The sequence below is a fragment of the Sorex fumeus genome, unplaced genomic scaffold (assembly GCF_029834395.1).
Source record: "Sorex fumeus unplaced genomic scaffold, SorFum_2.1 ptg000014l, whole genome shotgun sequence".
Lineage (NCBI taxonomy): Eukaryota > Metazoa > Chordata > Mammalia > Eulipotyphla > Soricidae > Sorex > Sorex fumeus.
This window is the reverse complement of record NW_026606071.1, coordinates 21,525,700-21,549,792: the sequence shown is the minus strand read 5'-3', so window position 1 is coordinate 21,549,792 and position 24,093 is coordinate 21,525,700. Positions and strand designations below refer to the sequence as shown.

General features: G+C 35.4%; 1 protein-coding gene across 1 annotated transcript; it reads right to left on the bottom strand.

The window, feature by feature from the left end:
• Positions 1–1,215: 1,215 nt before the first annotated feature.
• ICOS (inducible T cell costimulator) lies at positions 1,216–23,988 on the bottom strand. The gene is made up of 5 exons (XM_056111771.1): positions 23,907–23,988; positions 5,471–5,806; positions 4,464–4,570; positions 3,310–3,394; positions 1,216–1,318 (listed from the first exon to the last, which is right to left on the bottom strand). Exons 1-5 carry the CDS (start codon positions 23,962–23,964, stop codon positions 1,278–1,280), a joined length of 627 nt encoding a protein of 208 aa, XP_055967746.1. The 5' UTR covers positions 23,965–23,988; the 3' UTR covers positions 1,216–1,277.
• Between the last annotated feature and the right edge of the window lie 105 nt (positions 23,989–24,093).

Here is a 24,093-nt window from a genome sequence, read left to right as displayed (position 1 = left end):
TATCTGTTTGGAATTTAAGTATGATCTATAAAAGTAACCTAGATTGTAATTAATAGCACCATGAAAACTTGAAAAATGAACAAATGATCTAAAATCCAACACTAGTAAAATGGGCTGGAGCGATAGCACAGCAGGTAAGGTGTTTGCCTTGCACATGGGCAACCCAGGTTCGATTCCTCCGCCCCTCTTGGTGAGCCCCGCAAGCTACCAAGAGTATCCCGCCTGCACAGCAGAGCCTGGAAGCTCCCCATGGCATATTTGATATGCCAAAAACAGTAACAACATGTCTTACAAGGGAGAGGTTACTGGTGCCCGCTCGAGCAAATTGATGAACAATGGGAGGACAGTGCTACACTGCTATCATAAAATAAAATTGCTTCTGATATGGGGCAATATTCACTACCACTAATGTCAACAAGCCAACAAAGTAAATCATTTCAACTAAATTTGAAAAATTAAGAGTTTTTTCCAGAGCAAGAGTTTTCTTGTAGGAAGAACATAGAACATAGGCAAATTATATTTGTTAGGCTACAGCTGTATATGTACACACACACACACACATATATATATGTATGTACATACATACATATATATACATATACATATATCTCAATGAACATTAGAGAAAAATGTAGACATGCTCCCTGCTCAGTGTCTTTCAAGTAATCAGATAGCTGTATTTTTTAAAAGGAAAACTAAAGGAAGAACAAGATGTAACTCTTGCTGGAATGATCGGAGTTCAGAAGTTGGAGCAGCGTACTCAAGTATTGATGCCTTATAGTTACATGTTAACACCTCAGAAACAATTTATCTCCTTACATGCATCTCCCTCTACCTTCTGAGTGAAAATTAAATGTTTATCCTACAAGAGAGGTAGTCTGTAATGGACAGATGGTGCCCCTTGACTGCCCATTTGCTTTGCAGATTCAGTATCCTTGGCATCTTTCAAGTTCTCTGTTGATATGTTTGTTTTTCTGGCGGATGCATAGCTAGAAGCCATTAAGAAGACAAGAATTCCATTCCAGTGAGGTCTATTTGTTGAGTACACATGAACTAGACTTTCTCTAAAGCTATATGCAAGTGGGTGTTTGTTTTAAGAGAATTCAACAGTACTAAAGCAGTCTGTTACTCTACTGACTGACATAACTGACTAGTCCAGATTGAACAAAACTCCCTGCAGTAGATGTTTGTGGTCAAATCAAGTCAGTCATTCTGTGATCAAGAAAATGAGGCACTCTGCCACTTCAGTTGGGGAACAATGAACTGGCCAACCAGATTCATGCTTGGGCGCCAGAGCATCTCAAATTTTGAGTCATACCTGTAACATAAAGTTAGCATAAATTATTTAAAAAGTTTTCCACATTCTAATTTTCTTTGACATTTACCCGGTCTGCCTCCAGTAAACACACACACACACACACACACACACACACACACACACACACCTAAAATCTAATTTATACTTCAAGACACAATACCAAACCACATTTTCCAGAGGTTTTACCTAGCTATCTTAACTTCTTTAACAGATATTATATGACCTCTAATCTTTGCAGCTGACTAGATTTGACACTCACATAATTCAACCCTCAATGTAAACACAACAATTTTCCAGTGACATTGCAAACGGAAGAATTGGACTGACTTGAGTCTTCCCTTGCCCTACTTAATCTGCATTTCACAGTATGGGGTTATAATCCAAAATGAAAGATTTTACTTTACAAACTTTTTATTTATTCATTTAAGATACTTATATTGAGAACCTGCCATGTAATAAGCTTGTAAAATCTTTTTTTTCCTGGGATTTTAGGCTACAGAAATTATATAAAACCTGCTTTATAGAAATACCGAGTCATAGTCTCCTGAAAATTATACCTGTATAATGTTTTCTAGAATTCAGAAGAAATGTCCTGTCACCCCTCAAAAAGCTTCACTCAAAACTTTCAGCTATTATTGTTTGCATTTAATTGCAGATATATGCACAATTGGGGTGGGGAGCAGGAAAACTGGAACTTCTTGCCTCCCATTCCAGCACACATGCAGGCCATTCTATAAGAGCCCATAAGGTACCCTCAGGATTTTCTGTCTCTGAGTTTTTTTCTCTGAAAGCTTAGAAAACAAGCTTATTCCAAGCACCTGGCACTATTTAGGTACCAGGGTAAAGTGAAAATCCCAGTGGGCAATACCAAATCAGTGGCAATATGGTCCTCCGCGTATGGTCCCCTAAATCCTACCAAGAGTGATCCCTGAGCACAGAGCCAAGCGTAAACCCTGAGCACTGGTGGGTGTGACCCCAAAGCGAATAAGCAAACAAATGAAAGAAAAATGCCCTGCTTGCAATCCTTCAGAAGAATACTTCAAGGTAACATCTGCACTCTTTTCTTCTCTTTTAGTCTTTATCCTCTAGTTGAGACCTTAGTGATGAAGCCTTCAATTGACTTCCTTCCTTAATAATTGTTTGCTCCACTTCTTCTTTTGGAGTCACCATATAAATATATTACTTCCACCAAATCTCTATCTCAGAGTCTGCTTCTAGGAATACAAACTATCAGACCAGACTTAGAGAAAACATTTTTTCTCAATAGCAAAGTAGTGAAACTCAATGTCCTTGATAGAGTAAAATCTATTGTCATATCCCGGTGGGGGGAGGGGAAGCATGCAAAGGAGTCAATTAATACCCTGAAATACCACAAGTATAAATTTATCTGAAAAATAGAAGATGAGCTAAAGGAGTGTTTTTCTATCTTCCACTGTAATTATGATAGAAACTATGTGTATCCCATCCAAATAGTTTTCACCCTGAGTGGTGGCAAAAAAAATGGCATATGTCTCATTACATCTGTCATATCATTGCAACTTACAATTTTTCCCTTGTGAAAACTTCATACTTTCTGGACGCTCATCAATTTAATGACATGCAAGTTAATAGCATTCACTTCCATGGAAAAAGTTAGTTTCATCTAATTTGTGACTACCCAAATTCCCTCAACTTTCAGATTCGTGGCTTGAAAATTATAACAAAGATTTCTTTCCTAATTTTTAAACTCAGTTGTAAAATTGTCTTGATATGATGGCTTGTGAATTTGGGAAATATTTTTAATAGTGACTTTCAAGATTACTGTTTTTAATTGTTTTTCTCAATGCACTGGGAAAAGTGTTATTCAGTAACATAACTTTTTGGTTCTACGTTAATTTTCATTCCTATTTATATTTTTTGAAAAATGTGAAAATAAGTAATTAAAGATCTTTTTCCTTTCTTTGGAATAGTCAGATTATCTTCCCTGCTCTAACCTCCAAGTTAAACTGTACCTCTGGGTCCGGGTGTCTTGGCTGTAGGTACTGAGGCCATGATCACGTACTCACTGCTGCGGTCAGATACACTGGACTGAGACTTCTGGAGGGGAAAAACAAACACACATACCAAAAACATGGTTTGACATCTGCTATTCATCTAGTCCCTGTTTTTGTTTGACTAATTGTTGTTGCTGTTTCTTTATTATTTTCTATGCTTTGTAGAGATGATATGTGACCAAAATACTAGACTATAACTCAGGTACCTGTCTACAGGCTAAGAAAACTTTGTGAAACTGGTTTTAAAGTAAAGTGAGTTTCTGGAGCCAAAAAGATAGTACATGGATTAAGGTCCTTGCCTTATTTGGAACCAACCCCAGTTTGATCCTGAGCAGGTCCTGTGTAATGAGGAGTAAGGCCTGAACATAGCCAGGTATGGCTAAAAGACAAAAAGAGACAGGGGAGTTTCCGCTGAACTTCCTTAATTTTGTTTCTTTTTCTCCCTTCCCCAGTAGATTTAGATTATAGGCTCTATCTCTCTGTCAAATTCCATTCTGGCATAGATACTACACATAATAGCCAATGGTCACAGTAATGTATAAACACTATACCATTAGCATAAATTCTCTGAATATCTCCCCTTGTTACTATAACTCATCTTTTTGCATACATTTTTCAATTATTTTCTTAAATAAGGATTCCTAATAATTTTCTTGTAATGAAGCAATTTTCTTTCCAGTTACCAATGACAACTTACAACTTTCTTTTGATTGTTTTTTAATTAACCAATTGAGTAAAAGTTATTAATATTTTATATTTTCCCTGAGCCTTAGGAACTTTAAAATCAAATTTACAGTCCACATTTAATTTTTCAGAAATTAGAAATATATTTTACATATTAATCTTTTCCTGACTTCTTACTCATGCTTTCCTCTAATTTCCTTATATTATTATTATTATTCAAAAAATATATCAAACCATTAAATTCTTTTCTGAAATGAGTTGTTGTAAAATAAATAATCCACTGTTCCATGTTACTATCTTAACTAATAGGCATATCTCAAGTAAAAGAAATTGTCTATCTATTGATGAAATGGCATGTGTTTTACTGAGGAATATCACTGATTATTTACTCATCAAAACAGATTCAAGTAAGGATGAAGATTTCTCACCTTTCTTGTCAGCCAACAGATAAAAACACACCCCAAACAGAAGATTGTAACAAATACTGCACATCCTATAGGCAACCATATCCTCATCTGACAGCAATTTTGGGATTCTGTATTGGAAAAAAAGCAACAGAGAGATAAATAGACAAAGGTGGGGGGGGGGGAGAGAGAGAGAGAGAGAGAGAGAGAGAGAGAGATCATGAAAATCAAATCTCCCCTTTAAGTACCAAGTCAAAAGTTGTTTTACAAATTTCAATGACCAATTTAGTGAAGTTGAATTTTTCTTTATTGCCCTCATGCCGAGTTCGATTCCTCCATCCCTCTCAAGAGCCTGACAAGCTACTGAGAATATCTCGCCCGCACGGCAAAACCTGGCAAGCTACCCCTGACGTATTCAATATGCCAAACACAGTAACAACAAGTCTCACAATGGAGATGTTACTGCCCTGCTCGAGCAAATTGATGAACAACGGGAGGACAGTGCTACAGTGCCCTCATGAAATCCAGGTTAATGGTAAAACAAATCATCTTAGTCTAATCATAAGCATCCAAAAATTAAAACCCAGAAAACTCTATACATGCATTTCCAAATTGGCTATGAGAATCGCCTTTTTTGTATATGTTTTGTGAAATAATAAAAATAATAGTTTGATTGATTAATCAAATAGTTAATAGTTAATTTGATTTCCAACTTAATCATGTCTTTTTATTACACACACCTAGCACAGTATCGAAACCTTAAGCCTTAGTTGTAGAAAGGCCTGACTCTAAATGTATTTTAAGGAAAGCATTACATACTTCTGATGTCACAGTCTGCATGACTAAATAGTGCATAACAGGTCAATACTAATTATTATTAATAATGAAGCACTTCTTTCATATTTTTATCAATAATAAATCCCATTAATTGCATTTAAATGAACTCCAACACAAAGATGCTTTCATTAGTGAGAAAAGTTGTCAAAAGATATAGATACTCTTATGTCTGAAAGATGAAAGCAATGTCTTACCATAAATATGCAAATATTCTCTAATAATCTCTTCTCGATAAGGTGGAGGATCAAAAATGGATAGTTTGCAGCTATAATAGTTGGCATGAGAAGCATCCAAGTTATACAGAAAAAAAGAAACACTGTTATTGGAAAGCTGAGATTGACAGAAAATTTCATTTTTTGTGGAAACTGTGTTTCTATTTCCCGTTGTCTTGGTTAGTTCACACAATATTTTTTCTCCTCTCCTTAGCTCCATTTTAAGTTGCTTGACAGTCTCTGAGTATTTGCATAAAATTTGTAAACCTCCACTGTGAGATATAAACATCTCAGATTTGGCAGAGTTGTTGAAATCTCCTAGATTAAAAGAAAGAAAACAAGACAGAGCTGACATTTTAGGAATATGTTACCCTAATAATTATATTTGAAACAAAAAGTAATCCATTCTTCTTAGTAAATGCTACTGAAACAAAATGAAAGAACTTCACAAGCAAAAAACAGAGTTTGACAAAGGGCAAAACTTCATCCTAGAAAAATTCTAACCAGAAACTTGACTATCACATCTAACTATATAATATGTAATCGACAATATATTTATGTTGCAAAAATTCAAACATATGGTTCCTTGCTTTGGCAGTTTTCATGTTTAAAATAGAGGGTAAACAAATAAATTTGTACTAATGCACCATAGATTGTGCTAGGAATAGAGTACTATTCAAATAGAGGTGATGAAGTCAATAATATCTGCAAGAACTGTAGAAACAAATAAGTGTGTAAATAAATACATGGTTTACACAGATCAGTTTCTAATTTTTATTGGAAAAAAATAAAACATAAATGTCACGTTTAGAAAATGGATTTTAAAATTATGTGATGATGCTAGAGGAAAAGGCAGCTCAGATAGAGAAGGAAGCACCAAATAAACGGTATTGGGAGGTTCCTCTCAGGATGGGAGAGGTGTGATGAGAGTAGACTATAGACCAAACATGATTGTCACTCAATGTCTCTTTTGCAAACCACAGCACTCAAATGGAGAGAGATAACAAAAGGGAATGCCCTGCCACGGAGGTAGGGTGGAATGGGGGGGATGGGGGTTGGGAGGGATACTGGGATCAGTGGTGGTGGAGAATGGGCACTGGTGGAGGGATGGGTATTCGATCATTGTATAACTGAAACCCAAGTACAAAAATTTGTAAGTCTACAACTGTACCTCATGGTGTTTCACTAATAAAAATTTAAGAAAAAAATTAAAAAATGAAATTATGTGATGAGCTGGAGATATAGTGCATGACTAAGGTCCTTGCCTTGTATGTGGCTGCCTGCCATTGAACTCATAGTTTCCTGAGCATCACCCAGGAATACCGAGGAGCACAGAACCAAGGAATGGCCCCTGAATAGTATCAAGTGTGTTTCAATCCTTCCTGACAATTGCCTCCTAAAAAGTTATAAGTGAAGGAAAGTTGTACTTTGCCAAGCAAGGAGAGACTTGAGGAAATACATATTTCACAGAAAAAAATTCTGCAGAATAGATCTGCACTGTAGCACTGTCCTCCTGTTGTTCATCGATTTGCTTGAGCAGGCCCAGTAACGTTTCCATAGTGAGACTTGTTGTTACTGTGTTTGGCATATCAAATACCTGGGTTGGTTGCCAGGCTTTGCCGTGCGGGTGAGATACTCTTGGTAGCTTGCCGGGCTCTCAGAGAGTTGTGGAGGAATCGAACCTGGCTCAGCGAGGCCTGCTGCACACAAGGCAAATGCCCTATCGCTGTGCTACCGCTCCAGCCCACTATTAAAATTAATAATTACATATAACATAAATTTATATCATACCTTCTTCCTAAGAAATGACCAGATAAGTAATTTAATAATTTAGGAAATATGTTGGCTCCAAATCCCATTCATTAATAACTGAATCAAGATCTGATAATAAATGTAAAGCTATAATCTTTGTTTTTAATTTTTTTATAATTTTAAACTCATAGAAAGCCAGCTTGTTTCTGTGAACTACACAAGAATCAGAAGAAAATTAAATGATTTTTGGCTTGAATTATTGTAAGTCAACATGAATCTCTAGTCCTATTCCCCAAAATAAAAAGAATATGAGTCTGTATGCCAAAAATATTTGGAGAAAATTATTATCATGGTGGCTTTTATGTAAGTTTTGAAATATTTATTTTTCTATATAAAAAATGAAAGAATTAAGAAAAACTAACTGGTCTTTCATTAATATAGATATGCCATTTTTGTAATTTTGCTATTTATTTTCCAGACATAAGCTTGTTTAAGATTATTAGAATATTACTTTGTGTTCTGCTATTTTCATTTCATATTTTTATAAACATTCCATTTTTCAGAGTAGTTGTAATTATCTTTATTACTATATAATAGGCTATGCTAATCTATAATAATCTGTTAATGCATTCCACTAATGTTGAATATTGTTTCAGTTATTTTCAGTATCAGCTTATATTTAAATATTGTTAATTTGGTCAAAATGATTAACATTATTTTATACCACATTTCGCCATGTTTTTTTCTAAAGAAGTGCTCCAATTTATTATGAAACTGTCACTAAGCAAGATTATTAATCAGAATTCTGCTTGTTCTAATTACCTTAATTTTAAGAATTTACCACATTTACCTAATTTTCATAATAGTTTTAAAGTTTTAATTCCTATCTTTCATATCGCTAGGAAATGTATTTTTCAACTAGTGAAGTTAATTATGAAAATATAAATAAATTCTAGTTTATAGTCATGGCAGTCCAGTCTGTTCAAAAGAGTTCTCCACCAAACAATCAATATTGCTGAACAAAATTATTAAATATTGGGGCTGAAGAGATGTGTGCAGGCAAAGTGTCCTACCTACTGTACTGACCTGGGTTTGATACCTAGCACCACATATAATCACCTAAGGAGCACTAGGAGTGCTCCTGAGAAGAGGGCCAGGAATAACACTTTGAGTGAAATCCCAAACCAAAAATGAAAATCAAAACTATTTTATGAAAGATTGAAGATCCAATACAACAAGTAAAATTGCTAGGCTAAATTTGAAGAACTGAACCCAAAGCAATGCAGAATGCACATAAAGGAACAGGGCTTTGAAGTTGCTTTTATTCTGAAGGCATTTGCTCCTTTCCCAAATTCAAATTATTGTTGTTTCTGTCTCAACACCTAGAGTCTGCAAAGCAAAAAATGTAATGCAGTCTAGCAGACATGCTCAAAGCCAATTTCCCAATATAATTCTTTCTTCAATAAGTTGGAGTTCCAATTTCATTATTGATACACAGGTGAACTAGAAGCAATCCAGCTGTCATATAACTTACAATGCATCTTCAAATCACTCCAGTGATGCAAAAAATCTCAACTCTTGAACATTAATTTATGTTATTTTTTACTCTTACTACTTCTGAGGTTCTGGAGGTAAAAAATGCAAACTATTGCAGGAAGAGAGAATTTACATCTTAGGCCTCAAGTCATTTCTACAAATTTACCAAACAAACCATAAAAAGTTGTCAGGCACATGTAGGTTGGAGAGATAGTACAGCGAGCTGGTAGAGCATTTGCTTTGAAAGCAGTTGACAGCAGCAGCATCCCATATGGTTCCCAGAGTACTGCCAAGAAGTAATTCCTGCATACAGAGCCATGAATCAGCCCTGAGCATTGCTGGGTATGGCGAGAGAAAGACAGAAAAAGGGAAGGAAGGAAGGAAGGAAGGAAGGAAGGAAGGAAGGAAGGAAGGAAGGAAGGAAGGAAGGAAGGGAGGGAGGGAGGGAGGGAGGGAGGGAGGGAGGGAGGGAGGGAGGGAGGGAGGGAGGGAGGCAAAAACAATAATATCTGCAAGACCTTCAGAAACAAATTAGTGTTAAATAACTTGAAAAAGAACTACCGAAAACTTAGGGTAGGAGAAAGAGCACTGAGATTAAAAACAAAAACAAAAACAAAAAACCTCAGTAAATTGAGAGCTATTAGATAGTACTAAAGAGAAAGTTAACTGACTGGAGATTGGTTAGAAAATAATATTTAGAAAAAAGTTATAATCCATTGATTCGAGAATCCTATCAAATTTTACGCATATTTTAAAATATGCATGTTAGCCATATTATAGTGAAACTTAAAAGAAAATAATCCAAATAAGTAACTATTAAATTGGTAGATTATATCTTAAAAATAAAAGTAGTATCAGAAATATACTGAAATAAATTCATGTCACCTAAGAACTTACTATCATTTACTATCTAAGAGGATAGAAAAGATATATTGTAAATTTGAATATATGAGAAGTCAATTATGTGTGTCAAAAGTTTTAGAATAATGATTAAAGAAATAGAAACAAAATATATAACCTAAATAAATAATCACAAAATTTTCTTGAATGATTTTATACAAAGGAGTTCAAGAGTTGAAATCAAATAAGGAATAAATAGAGATGGAAAGGGTTCTGTGTTCTTACAAAGTTTAATTCTAAATCTGTGGTAAATACAATATACACTTTATAATTTCTGATTAAAATATTTTTAAGTTTACAGAAGGAAACTTCTTGTTTCAATTAAAAAATGCAAGAAACAATTGTAAGGGGATTTTATAAGGAGAATTTGTAAGGAGAAATTGTAATCATAAGGAGAAATCACAAAGGGTAAAAACCTGATAGCAGGACAATAGGCTTAGTCTATATTAGATTAAAATGAATGATATTGTGCTTTGGGACTTATCTGAGAGAAAATTATGTTGCACTACTATTGTTTTGATGCCCGACTGCCTACTACAGAAGATAAAATCAAAGAGATGTTTTCAGTTTCTTTAGAAATGTTTAGAAAAAAAATTTCCCAAGCACATAAAAATGGTAACAAATAAACCACAAAGAGATTCTGGAGCAAAGTGTTTGTGTCCACAAAGAACATACACATAGAGATTATAATCTTCTATTCTGAAGATTATATTGTGAATAGACTTTTCTCCTTTTTTGCCCATGCCTTGATCTATAACCTAACACACGGTGAAATGTAATGGAATCTTGCTTAGGAGACAGCTTTCCATGCCATGTGAGGCTTTTTATTCTTTTCCCTTTTTTCATCCTTCTCTAAAATAAAATCCTTTTCTGAATTCAAGAAGTCTGGAGGTGAGAAAGGTAATAGTTGGTGGTACATAATTGCAATTCAATACGTCAAAGGAAATCAGAGTAAATTCTCAATCTGCTATTAACCAGACTCTCTGATTAGGCTTACCTTTCTAAATAAACACCTTTCTGTACTTCAGTCTTTTCATCTATGAAAAAAAGAATCGAGACCAATGCTACTTAACATTCTTTCCAACACTTTCTCCCTATGGAAATAGGATTGAGACTATCCAGATGTGACTACAAACAGCCAAGAGAACTATTACTTTGTTAGTGAGACGTCCAAAAGAAAAACCATTTTTACCATAACCTCTTAAAAAAAAACAGCATCTTTCTAAGCAGTTTCAAGGAGTCAAGATAAATGAAAATGAAAGAGACTCTCTTCTTTGTCCATAAAATTTTGGGGGAAGGACAAGGAAGACTACTGACATTTTTCGTGAGTCTCAGTGTCTGAAGAGCAGACTAGACCATCAGAGAAGTGAGTGTCATTCATTTTGGTTGAACGCAATTTTTTTGTTTCAACATCTTAAACCTAAATGTTGCACTGAGTTTCAGTGAAAAGCATGGGGGTGCGCGTGACTCCAGCATTCAGAGACAGAGAACTCTTTTCCTAGTTGGCCCATGGCAACAGAAGGACGAAGGACCAGGAGAATGGAGGAACTGAGGAACTGTATCCCAGGCTGGTTGATAGACAGTTTATTTCTCTCTCCTCCCCAATGTGGTTTGACCTCTCCCCTTACAGCATAATAGTTTCTCCTCCTTACTCCCCAGCATAGTTGGGCCTCTTCCCTTGAAGACAATAATTTCTTTCCCCTTCCCCATCATAGTAATAGTCATATTGTAGTTGTAACTGAAGTCTTCCCTTTCCCTAGCCTCATTCATTCTCTCCTTTTACATCATAGTAATATATAAATCACAAAAGATGGGGGTACACATAGGTGGAATTGAACATTGTCATAACAACAAACAGAGGTAAAACCACTCTTTCAGAGTTCTAGGAGAACTCAAGGACAAAATCTTATCTGAGGGTTCAGCACCCTAGATTACTAAGAGATCCACTCAAGGGTGGGATTCCATCTAAGGGTATATTTCTTTCACCTTTCCCCAGCTAGTAATCCATTTAAGCAATGAGAGTAAATTTACTAATATTTTTAGTCATTTTGTATGAACATATTTTATATTATATGAACATATATTTTGTATGAACATATATTTCTATGAGATATATTAAGTTTAAAGGTTGTCTCTTCATGAAGATATCTTGCTATATATCCAGACTACAGTCCTCAAGCCAGATTAGTCATTCCTAACCCCAGTGGGTCCTTATTTGGTTACTTCTTTTGGGGTCATGACAGAGTTTGTTCCATGATTGTTCTCTTAACCTATTATACTTCTTACGGCACTTAGCTTGTCCATTTCTTATGCCAGGGTAGTTTACAGCTTGCCTTAAGTCCATCCTTGTCACTTGCTGGGAGACTCCTTTTGGGGATGTTAGAAAGTAAGGGCAACTGAGGCTTAAGTAAAGTCAATATGATGGATAGGAGTAAATATTATTTGGAGTCAATTTAATCCCGTACTACAAAAGCATAGCATCAACTGTCTTCCTGTGTCTATACAAAGAGGACATTGCTAAACCATGCCAGTTACATAAAGGAAAGAGAAAAGCAATATAGATTTATTAGTGCCTGATGGAATTGGATGTGCTTCAGGGGCACTGTTGTAGGAGTGACTCAATAAACCTAAGCAAGGATAAGCCAATGTTATGCAATAGGCCCCCATTTGTTATATAAGTGTAGTCATAAGGAGTCTCACTTAGATTTCCATACATTCAGTGTTAAGTTTTCTATGTGAAAAGTCACTTAGCAACTTTATTCTTCAGGTTACATATTTTCAACTAAAGGAAACAGTGATTCTATTCAAATAATTGCTTCATAATTATATTGTCATTTATTGGAAAAAATCTAAGCACAAATTGTATGTAGCCTTTGCTTGCAATGGAAAAACAATGTTAAAGTGCTAATTCCTATAACCCTGACTAAAGCATTTGATAGGCACACTACGTAAGAAAACTCTGAATGCTACAATTTCCTGTAACTACAGAAGCAACCAGAAAATTTTCTCTTCTAAATGATACTTACCACAAACCTAAAATTCAACCAGGAATGCTGGTTCCAATTTTTATAGGAGTGTCTATTTTGACTGTTTGGAATCTGTCTGTTTGGTCAGTCCTTCTGCCACACCTGTAAATAGTGAGGTTTCTCCTCACAAAACTGTCATCTTACTCTCTACCTTTCCCTCATTTAAATTCTCTTCACATGCCATCTCTTAATATAAATTATTTTCCAAGTTATCCTCTCTCAGACTACCTTCAATATGTTCCTCATTATCCAACTTACCACCTCCATATCACCAATACTTGAAAATTCTTATCTACACTGTCCCTGTTTCAGACTCCCCCCAAATACCCCCACTTTCACACTCAAGTTATAGACATGACTCCACCTACTCCCAGAAGCATACATAATCAGACTAAGAAATCATAAAGTCCAATTCTTTCCTGTATAAATAAGCAAAAATGAAGATAAAGAAGATTATTTTAGTTAATACAAGTTCTTGGGGACAAAAAATTTGGAGTTTTATTTAAGCTTGAAGTATTACTAGCTGCAACAAATGGAAGTAGAATGGAAACAAGAAACTATGTGTGAAACTTAACAGTGGGTCACTACAGACATATAGGATCACCCTTGGAATCAGACTATGGGAAAATGTATAATTTCCTACACATTTGTTTTATGTCCAGTGAATCTATTCCTCCTCCATCTAAATTGCAGCTACAGCAAGCCAGCATCTTCTCTCTCTGGAAGTAAAAAAAACTTTGTAGTGTACTGCTTCCCAAGGAAGCCAGAATAACCTAACTGTCATTGTCAGATAGCATCATAGTCTGCTTATAAAAATACCCAGGGCTTCTCCATCTCACTCAGGCTAAACTTTAACTCCTTACCAGGACCCGCATGACCCATCTCTCAAACTCCATTTTTCACCAGTCCTTTGCTATACTGCCACCAAACTGTTCTTCTTTCTGTTGCTCAAATTGGTACACTTTGCATATATTTTAATGTTTATTATATACATTGCACACAGTGTAAAGTTATGTACATAGAAAGTATGATTGTAAAATTTAAAAGAAAAGATTATAAATGGGTAAAGTTATTTTAAAGGGGACTCCAGAATGTTACTCATATTCTCCAACATTAAGTTCAGGTGAGTTAATTTTTTAATGTGTCATTATTATGACTACAAACTTGTTTGGAGAAGTGAAAAAAGTTTTATTAGACAAGCCTCAAGCATGAAGGAACTGGCAGAGGAACCCAGGTGTGTGGGACCCGGAGCTGAGATCTCCAAGCCTGCTCAGTTCGGGACTGGGCCTCCTCCACCCAGATCCCCCATCTTCCAGTAGCTAGACAGTTACACCCACCAACTGCCATGTAACCCCATCAACGGCCAAGATCCAGAGACTATAAAACCAAACTCCCAGAAGCATGTGGTCACATTTCATGCAACCTCTTATTGTCTAGTTCTCACTCTCAGAGAACCCAGCAGGCTACCAAAAGTATCCTGCTCACATATATGCCTGACTGGGAACACCTGGAAAGGTGATTTGAGACTGCCCCAAAGGCCTCCATCCCTCTCAAAGAGCCCAGCAAGCTACTGAGAGTATCCCGTCCGCATGGCAGAGCCTGGCAAGCTACCTGTGGCATACTTGATATGCCAAAAACAGTAACAATGATGGTCTTCACTCCCCTGACCCTGAAAGATCCCCCAATCTGCCATCAGGCTACACTAGCACATGACAGGGATGAATGGAGATGATACTGGCATCTGCTTGAGCAAATCAATGAACAACGGGGTGACAGTGATAGTGATAGATCTAGAGATAGTCTGCCTTGAAATGTTATCTGCAGTTTTCACCTGTGTTTGGTCACCAGTGTCTTTCAGTGACCATTGACCATTTGACCATACTCCCAAGTCTTTTTTTCTATCATACTCCCAAGTCTTTTTTCTGTCATACTGAGCTACAGTACTTATCAGTATCTTAAATTTTCTGGTTTATTTGTTTACCTTTGTATTTTCTAGCTACTTTACTATATTTTAAGGTTTAAAAATCAGGATATTTTTCTTATTCATATGTTTATTCCTGCGTTCATCCCAAATATTTATATTAACACCTGGTATATAGCAAGTCACAATAAACATTTATTGAATGGGAGGAATGATGGTTTAATAAGTATACATATTTTAATTATCCTGTTGTCATTAAATATTTGTTAAATATTTTACATGAAAAAAGTAGATATGTTAGTGATGGTACAAATCTGATGAGATAAAGTATAGGCTATAGAAGGAAAAATAAGTTTCTTATAAATGATCCTGTTAAGTTTTCTATTTTACATTTTACTTTTATGAACTTAAACAAAGATCAGAAATATATGTTGCCAGGGATTATATACGTCATAACAAGAACATGATCTCAAAGTTATTATACCAAATTTCTTTTTCAAAACAGATGCATGTAAGTAGACATATAAAAGTCTCCCTCAACTTGAAGGTCACAGACCAAGAAAAATGATCTCTCTGGATGTAAAAATAACCAAGAGAATCATCAATCACCTAGACAAGTCTTCATGATTCTAGTAGATATTTCAAGGTTCAAAATCTTTTATTTGATGTCATAAATGTGAGAATAGGTTTAAATCTGATTTGATTATTTGGATCCTTAGAGACACAATAAATTTGTCCATTATATGAACAAGACAAAGGCTCTTAAATGAGTAAGCTTTCTAAAATAGCGTTTTCTTCATTGTTATCCATTTACTGCCCTTTTTCGCCTAAGAAACTTTTACTCGACCCTAGGTATGTGGGTATGCTAAATAGATACACAAATTAAACATTTACCAATAATAAGTCATAAAAATGATTTTAGAACAAACTTTCAAGGTTTTTGTCACCCCCTCATTCAATTACATGACACCATATGGATGATGACCCATAGTTGAAGAAGTTAAACTCTAATATATACAGATAATGTGAGCACTATGCTTTGTATCTGTTAGTATTCCATACATTGTAAAAAATACATATAAGCATCTTTCTCTTGGATCCTGGTGAGGAGGTTTAAAATATGGCAACAAGACAGAAATTCTTAACATTCATACCTGTTTATTTCTTGTTGGTGTTTTCAAAAAGTAAGTGCTCTTGAAACAGGTACTATATCCTCTTGATTAAACTGATTAATATATATAAAAGGGGTAAAGTCTATCAATAGAGGCTTAAAATGCTATTTTTTATGATTATATAATATTATTATTGGTGTCATTAGATTAATATGTTCAATCATACTCATTCTTTGTATAAGTTATTTCTTTAAGTGTTTTAATTGTCCTGAGTAAGAGCATTTGCATATACTGCTGTAGGGGCTGTTAAAGTCTCTGAAGGAAATATGATTGACTGAGAAGAGTTGGCTCAGAAGAGTTTATTTGCTATCTGATTTTTTTTTAAATCTAGACAACTTAAATTCATTGCTAAGATAATCAATAGAAATCATTTTGCTAGGACTATTTGTCAGCAGCTGAATTACCCCCAGTTGAATATTGTTTGCCAAAAATATTCAGCAAACTCACATAGTGCTAAGGGTGTGAGACAAATCAGCAATTTTACTTTGTGGAGGTTTGTGGTTAGAAGGCTGAGTTAAGGAAAACAAAGGTCTAAGTGATAGAAAAAAAAATCTCCTGAGTCTGCAATTATTGGTAGTGCTTATTAAGCACACTTTATATAATCAAAAAATAATAAACTTTACCTTAACAGCTAAATGAATGTTGCATAAGAGAAAATTCTAAAAATCACAATGTTTATATTAGGTTTTGTTACACTTGATCTTTTACTGGCATTTAAAAATGTGCTTTATGCCTTCTTCTCTACTTTTCATTGAACATTGCGATTTCTTGATTCTACTAACTACACCCTTTAGAATCCTGAAGAGTAGCTTTTCTATAAGCACCCTTTCTGTAGTATATTATAGATTCAAAGACATCTATAATAAAAAGGAGGAGTTCAAGGAAGAGTTCAAGTCAGTGGGGAATGTAGGCAAAACAAGGCCAATCCAATCTGCAATAAAAATTCTTAATACTTATAGAGAAGAAAACCCCCCAAAAGTATAAAAGCCAAGAGAACACACATACTTTAGATTGTGAATTACTTTTAACTCTCCAAGGAACTCTGTAGGAGAGATAAAATCAACCCTTGGTCCTCTAAGTGTATATAATAAGAAAAAGGAAAAATTGATTTTCTTCAAGTAAAAACTGATTTTCTTCTTGAAAAAAGGAATGATCTCAGAGATGGTATAAACTTTGTAGCAATATCCAAAAACTAATTAATTTGTGAACAAACCAACTATGTTAGCTTTTCATTGCTGTTGATTTTAAATTATCCTACTAAGGAAATCACATAAGGTTAAAAACCCAACTCTCCTGCAGAGGGGATGGAAATATCCTCATTATTTCCCACCCACCAGCTGCTAAGGAAAGCCCTTTGAATACAGAGATAGGACACTCATTAGATGAACTTGTTCACATTTTGTTTCTAGCTCTTTTCTCTAGTAGCCTATAATTTTATCAACAGCCCATCCTTACCCTCACCTCCAGTTTCTTATTTCAAATCTCGTATCTCTCTGTAGATTTCCTGATACACTGAGAGCAACATCCCCAAACTGAACTCAATAGTCATCCATCAAACCCAAAGCCAGTCCTTTATGGGAGGTCACTAGACTGACTCTCCAAACCTCAAGTCTTCCTTGTTTGCCCTCTCCATCTGACTTTCCTGAACAAAATATAGGAAGCTACCAAGTCCAGTTGACTTAACTCATATTTATGTGAATTCATTCAGTTCTGTTAATCCCTATTGACAAACCAGGACCTTTTTACATCCTCCCTCTTACTGGAAGTATCTCTTGGCTAGCCATACCAGCAATCTCCCTTCCAAGACTTTTCTCTGTGCTGCACCCAAATTTGCATTCCAAAAGCCATTATGACCCTCTACTTAATTCTCTACAAGCTCAATTAGTGCTGTAAGATTTAAAAAACATTCTCTTAGCATGGCACATAATCCTCTCAACTATCTCATGGACCTGTTCAAGCCACCCTGAACATCTTGGTAATTTTTTATACCTTAGTTCTTTACTATTTGCTTAGAGTTTTTGATTTCCTTTTTATCTTCTAGAATTTCTCAATAATGATTTTAAAACAATTTTAAATTGGTGCTTGAGACCTCACACAGATTCCAAGTTTTATATCAATAATACTGTGGTTTTTTTTCTTTGCTTTTGGGGTTAGCTCTTTGCTCAGGAATTACTCCTGGTGGTGCTTGGGGGACCAAATGAGATGCCGGGGTTTGAACCCAGGTCAGCTACATTAAGGCAAACAAACTCCCTACCCGCTGTACTATTGCTCCATCCCCAATAATACTATGTTTATACCAACATATTTATAATTTATAAAGTTTAAAGTTTAATTGTCTTGTCTATCTTCTTTATTTAACCATGAGTTTCATAAGGATGGAGATGACACCTTGATCACACTTAAACAATCCCAGGACATGAAACATAGTATAAACTGAATAAGTAAATGAAGATGACTATGAAAAATTAAAGACTATGGAGATGAGACTCATTGGTAAATGGCCTGCAATGGGTTGAGGAAACATATGAGAGAAGTCAAGCAAGACATTTGATTTATCAGATGTTGGAAAACACTTGTTTCCCGGTCTAAATGAAAAGATTCGACTCAGTTGAGTGTTGCCCAGCCCAATATCATAACTCCCAATGGGTCTGGAAGTTATATAAATATTGAAATTTTTAAAAAGCTTCCCAAAATAACATCAACTTAGAAGCACTGGATACTGTGTTAGATGTATTGCATGTAATATAGAACTTTATGTTCCTAAGAACCATTAAGTCAGATTTTCTATTTTTATCTTTATTTTATAGATAAGGAAACAGATATAAAAAATTTGCCCAAAATTATAGGCTAATCATAAAGTAGGCCATAATTTAAATTTAGGTGATTTGAGTCTACAGTTCACATTTTTAAGAGGGCTTGTGGTCTATTAAACTAGATTTAAAAGTTATTTTTGGATACTTATTTTCTATGAAAAATATTTCAGATATTTCTTTCCAAGTATATGAAATTTATAATGAACAAAGCTAAAATAGATGTGTAGGATCACTTTATACACCTATATTTTACTACCAGAATTCATACTGCAAAAAACTTAAACAATAATATTCTACTACATCAGAGGGAATTCTTGACAGCAAGTTATAAAAGTTATTTTTCATGAGGAGGAAATACAAAGGAACTCAGAATCTTTCAGGAGACTAATAAGCTTTTCTAAACAAAGGAAGAGAAAGGACAATGAAAACAATATGATTAGATAAGTACTGGGAGAAAAACACCTTTTCATGTAATTACCATTACCTGTTCCATGTAATGATAGTTAAAACACTCACAAAATTTAGAATATTTCAGTGAAATTCCTGAATTCTAGCACTGAAATTTATTAATTTATAAGAACTGAAAGGTGTTCTCTTTCTTTCTTTTTTTAGATGCTTACAAAGAATCTAGAAAACAAGTTGTGGGTTAATATTCACAGATAAATCAGAGAAAAAACTTCGTTGAGGAATTCTATTTTAAGAAAATATACTGGTCTCAATAAAGTGAACTACACTTTTATTCTGTTTGGAATTCAGAGATTCTGACATCTGAAAAAAATGATGAAAGTCTTCTGGTTGTTGGATAACAAAAGAGACCATGAGGTAAGAGTAAATGGCAAGAGTGGTGCTATTATGGCAACAGGTGAAGGACATTTTGAGAAGTTTCTTGGAACAGTAGAGAAATATTGGAAGAGGAAATGAAGACCTTCTTATTGTTTTAGAATCATTAACACTACTTTTTAAATTGTTACAATGAGATCAGTATAATACTGAAAATCACTAAGATTTCTAAACTCTTTCCTACTAACAGAAGCTCAAAGAATTTCTGTCTTTTGAGATTGGTGTTACATCTCTATTAAAACATGGTGTAGAATGAATGTGGACATTGAAATCAAACAGATTTGAGTTCCAATCTTGTCTCTGCTACTAAGTATTGTTACAGATCACATTGCCTTTCCTTGTTCAAAAGTCTTAAACATTAAAGATAAGAATACCTACTTACCTCTGTAAGATGAGAATGACTAGGTAGTTGAGAGAACTAAAAACATATGCCAAAAGGAGAAAATGTTGGGGCTGGAGTGATAGCACAGTGGGTAGGGCATTTACCTTGCACGCGGCCAGACCTGGGTTCGATTCCCAGCATCCCATATGGTCCCCCAAACATAGCCAGGAGTAATTCCTGAGTGCATGAACCAGGAGCAACCCCTGTACATCGCTGGGTGTGACCCAAAAAGCAAAAAAAAAAGAAGAAAACCTTAAATGCTTATTGAAGTTAGTTTGTCCTGGTACCTTGTGTTTAGAGCCACTAAATATTATAGTTGCAAATATCACTCCTGGAAATATATCCCAGAGAGGCAAAAAAAAAAGTATAGTCAAAATGACATCTGCACTTGTATGTTCATTGCAGCACTGTTCACAATAGCCAAAATCCGAAAAAAGATAAAAAAGTCCGAGTGTCCGAGAACAGATGACTAGTTAAAGAAACTTTGGAACATCTATACAATGGAATACTATGCAGCAGTTAGAAAGGATGAAGTCATAAAATTTGCAAACAAGTGGTTCTACATGGAAAGTATCATGCTAAGTGAAATGAGTCATAAAGAGAGAAACATAGCAATATGTGGGAATATATCCCAGAGAGGCAAAAAAGTATAGTCGAAGTGACATCTGCAATTGTTTGTTCATTGCAGCACTCTTTACAATAGCCAGAATCTGGAAAAAAACCTGAGTTCCCTAGAACAGATGACTGGTTAAAGAAACTTTAGTACATTTATACAATGGAGTACTATGTAGCTGTTAGAAAAGACAAAGTCATGAAATTTACATACAAGTGGTACCACATGGAAAGTATCATGTTAAGCGAAATGACTCAGAAAGAAAGGGATAGACATAGAAATATTGCATTCATCTGGGGAACATAAAGTAACAAAATAGGAGACTAACACCCAAGAATGGCCGAGATTAGTACCGGGCCAACCACACATGCTAGGAAAAAAGGGAGCTCAGATAGAGAAGGGAACACCAAGGGAGCTCAGATAGAGAAGAGTGTTGGGAGGATCCTCCCAGGATGGGAGAAGCATGCTGAAAGTAGACTATAGACCAAACATGATTGTCACCCATTGCCTCTTTTGCAAACCACAACACCCAATAAGAGAGAGAGAACAAAAGGGAATGCCCTGCCACAGAGGCAGGGTGGGATGGGGGGATGGAGGGTGGGAGGGATACTGGGATCCATGGTGGTGGGAAATGGGCACTGGTGGAGGGATGGGTATCTGATCATTGTATAATTGAAACCCAAGCACAAAAATTTGTAAGTCTACAACTGTACCTCATGATGTCTCACTAATAAAAAAAATTTGTAAGTCTACAACTGTGCCTCATGATGTCTCACTAATAAATTTTTTTTAAAAAAAATAGAGGGACAAACATAGAAAGACTGCACTCATCTGGGGAATATAAAGTAACAGAATGGGAGACGAACACCCAAGAATAGTTAAGTACCAGGAGGTCTGCTCCACGGTTTAGAAGCTGGCAGCACATGCTGGAGGAAAATGCAGCTCAGATAGAGAAAGGAACAACAAGTAAATGGTGTTTGGAGGACTCACTCGAGATGCAAGACGTGTGCTGAAAGTAGACTATAGACCAAACATGATGGCCACTCAATACCTCTATTGTAAATCACACTACCTTAAAGGAAAGAGAGCAAAAGGGAATGCCCTGCCATAGAGTTGGGCGGGGTGGGGGAGGATGGAATGGGTACTTGATCATTGTATAACTGAAACCCAAATAGAAAGTTTGTAAGTCTACAACTGTACCTCATGGTGTCTCACTAATAATAATAAAAAAAATTATAGTTGCGAGGTGAATGTATAGTGGTGATATTATGAATGTTAAGATTACAAACTATATTTAATATGACCAACTGGAGTGATAGATAGCACAGCAGGTAAGGCATTTGCCTTGCAAGCAGTCAACATGGATGACCCGAGTTCGATTCCTCCACCCCTCTCGGAGACCCTGGCAAGCTACTGAGAGTATCTTGCCCGCATGACAAAGCCTGGCAAGCTACCTGTGACATATTCGATATGCCAAACACAGTAACAATTATCACAATGGAGATGTTACTGGGCCCCGCTCGAGCAAATTGAACAACAGGAGGACAGTGACAGTGACAGTGATTTATTATGACCATTTAGTCATTCATACCTATTATTTACCACCTGAAAAATAGCTTGTCATGAAACATGGTTCTCTATGTAATGAACAGTGATGGTATTAAGTTATAACCCAAGACAAATATTCCAGAAATGCAATTTATTCCTAGCTTTGTCAGATCACTGTCACTGTCACTGTCCTCCCGTTATTCATCTATTTGCTCGAGTGGGCCCAGTAACGTCTCCATTGGAAACTTTGTTGTTACTATATTTGGCATATCGAATACATCACAGGTAGCTTGCCAGGCTCTGCCGTGCAGGCGTAACTTGTAATAATGCTAGCTAGACTAGATATACTTTCCACACAAAAAATAAACCATTGCTAGATCTCTGTGTTCAATAGCACCACCATAAATGCCCCAATGTGTTGGGCAGAGTGGGATGATTTTAATAATACAAACAAATCAGTCTATGACATGTTCTAGTAAAAAAAAGTCAAAATCCTTAATATGGCTCATAAAGTAGAGTATTCTAACCCACACTTTCCTTTCTTTTCTCATGTTGTAACCTGACCATTCTTTCTTCTCAGTGCTCAGGCACATGGTGTTTTTATTCTCTCACCACAGATGCTTTGCACTTGCTTTTCTTGTTATGCCATATTCCTCCCTAACCTCCCACCATGTTTTCCACTTTTTTAATACTTGCTTCAAATCTCAGCTTATAAACTATTTCCACAATAAAGATTCAATGAACTCTGTTCTCAAAATCCTTCATCCACACTCACCCATTATTTTTTTACATTATTTTATAAAGCTGAGTTGTGATTACAATTGCCATTACTTCCTGAGACAATTTAACTGATCCCTCTTTCCCAGCCATTCATTAATTTCATGAGAAGAGAAAAAAATCATTTTGCTCATCATTGTAAGTACAGTAGCTAGCACAATACTTTCTTCATGGAAAGCGCATGGTGCATGTGAATGAGTGAATATTAATTTGTTGTGCATGATATTAAAAAACTTCATTGGGTTATAGGAAAGGCATTGTTAAAGAAGCAAGTAATCCTTGGGGCTTAATTATATTGAAGAATGAGGAATTAGGATATAGTAAAAGAATTTTAGTCATCTTGAGGCACTACAAGATCAAATTTTTTACCAGTTCTCTTTTAAATTTGGGAATATAAAGTCCATTTCTTTGAAACTAGGCAATATTTACTTCTAGTTGAACAATTAAGTTCTACTTCCATTTTTACAGTTAATCGAACCTCTCATTTTTGCATACCTCAAGAACATAGTGCAGAGTTAAATAGTTCAAATTGAGCCTAACATAAACCATATATTAGAAATAATTGAGAATGTCAGATTTACTTTTTATGTCAAAAAGAACTAGTCCTCCCAGGGACCCCAAAATGTAGTATTAATAGTTTACCAAGTTATCCCAGGCATTCTATCAGTAGAACAACCAGGTAAAATTAAAATCAAAATCCCTCTTTTCAAAGTCCTCTGCTATTATAATTTCTCCTTCAGAAATAATTTCTAGTCCAAATGTCAGGATTTATTTAATTTTCAATCTGTTGACACAAATTATTTTGCCCTTCCTCTTCTCTGAGAACAGAAAGCAACTTCTACTTTTTTGCCGCAACAGGGTAACAACCAGGTAACTTAAAATTTTAATGGTCTGATGAAATATTTTGCTTCATATTCAAATATTATATCAAAGACTGCAGTGCAAACACCACTGCAACAGTAGTAAAGGGGACAAATTTCCTTAGTCATGAACTTGGACTGTTCTACAATTTTTTTCTGCATAAAAATTAAACGCATAGCTATTTTATGATTAACATTTCTAACTTGGATTTGTATTAGTGAAACTTGTCAAGTTCACTTGAATTATGGCAATAAGAAATACTCAATAAACCACTTACCTGTTAGAACTTCAACTTGAAAGCAGAATAGAAAGAAATACCAGAAATCAGACTTCATGATTGCCGGAAAGATACAATTCTCTGCTTCAGTGCTCAAAACTGACAAAGTCACGCTCTCAGTTGTTTTCTATTTGCTGGAAAGGAAGTGGTTTGTGGGGGTTGATGTTATGTCAGTTATCATAAATCC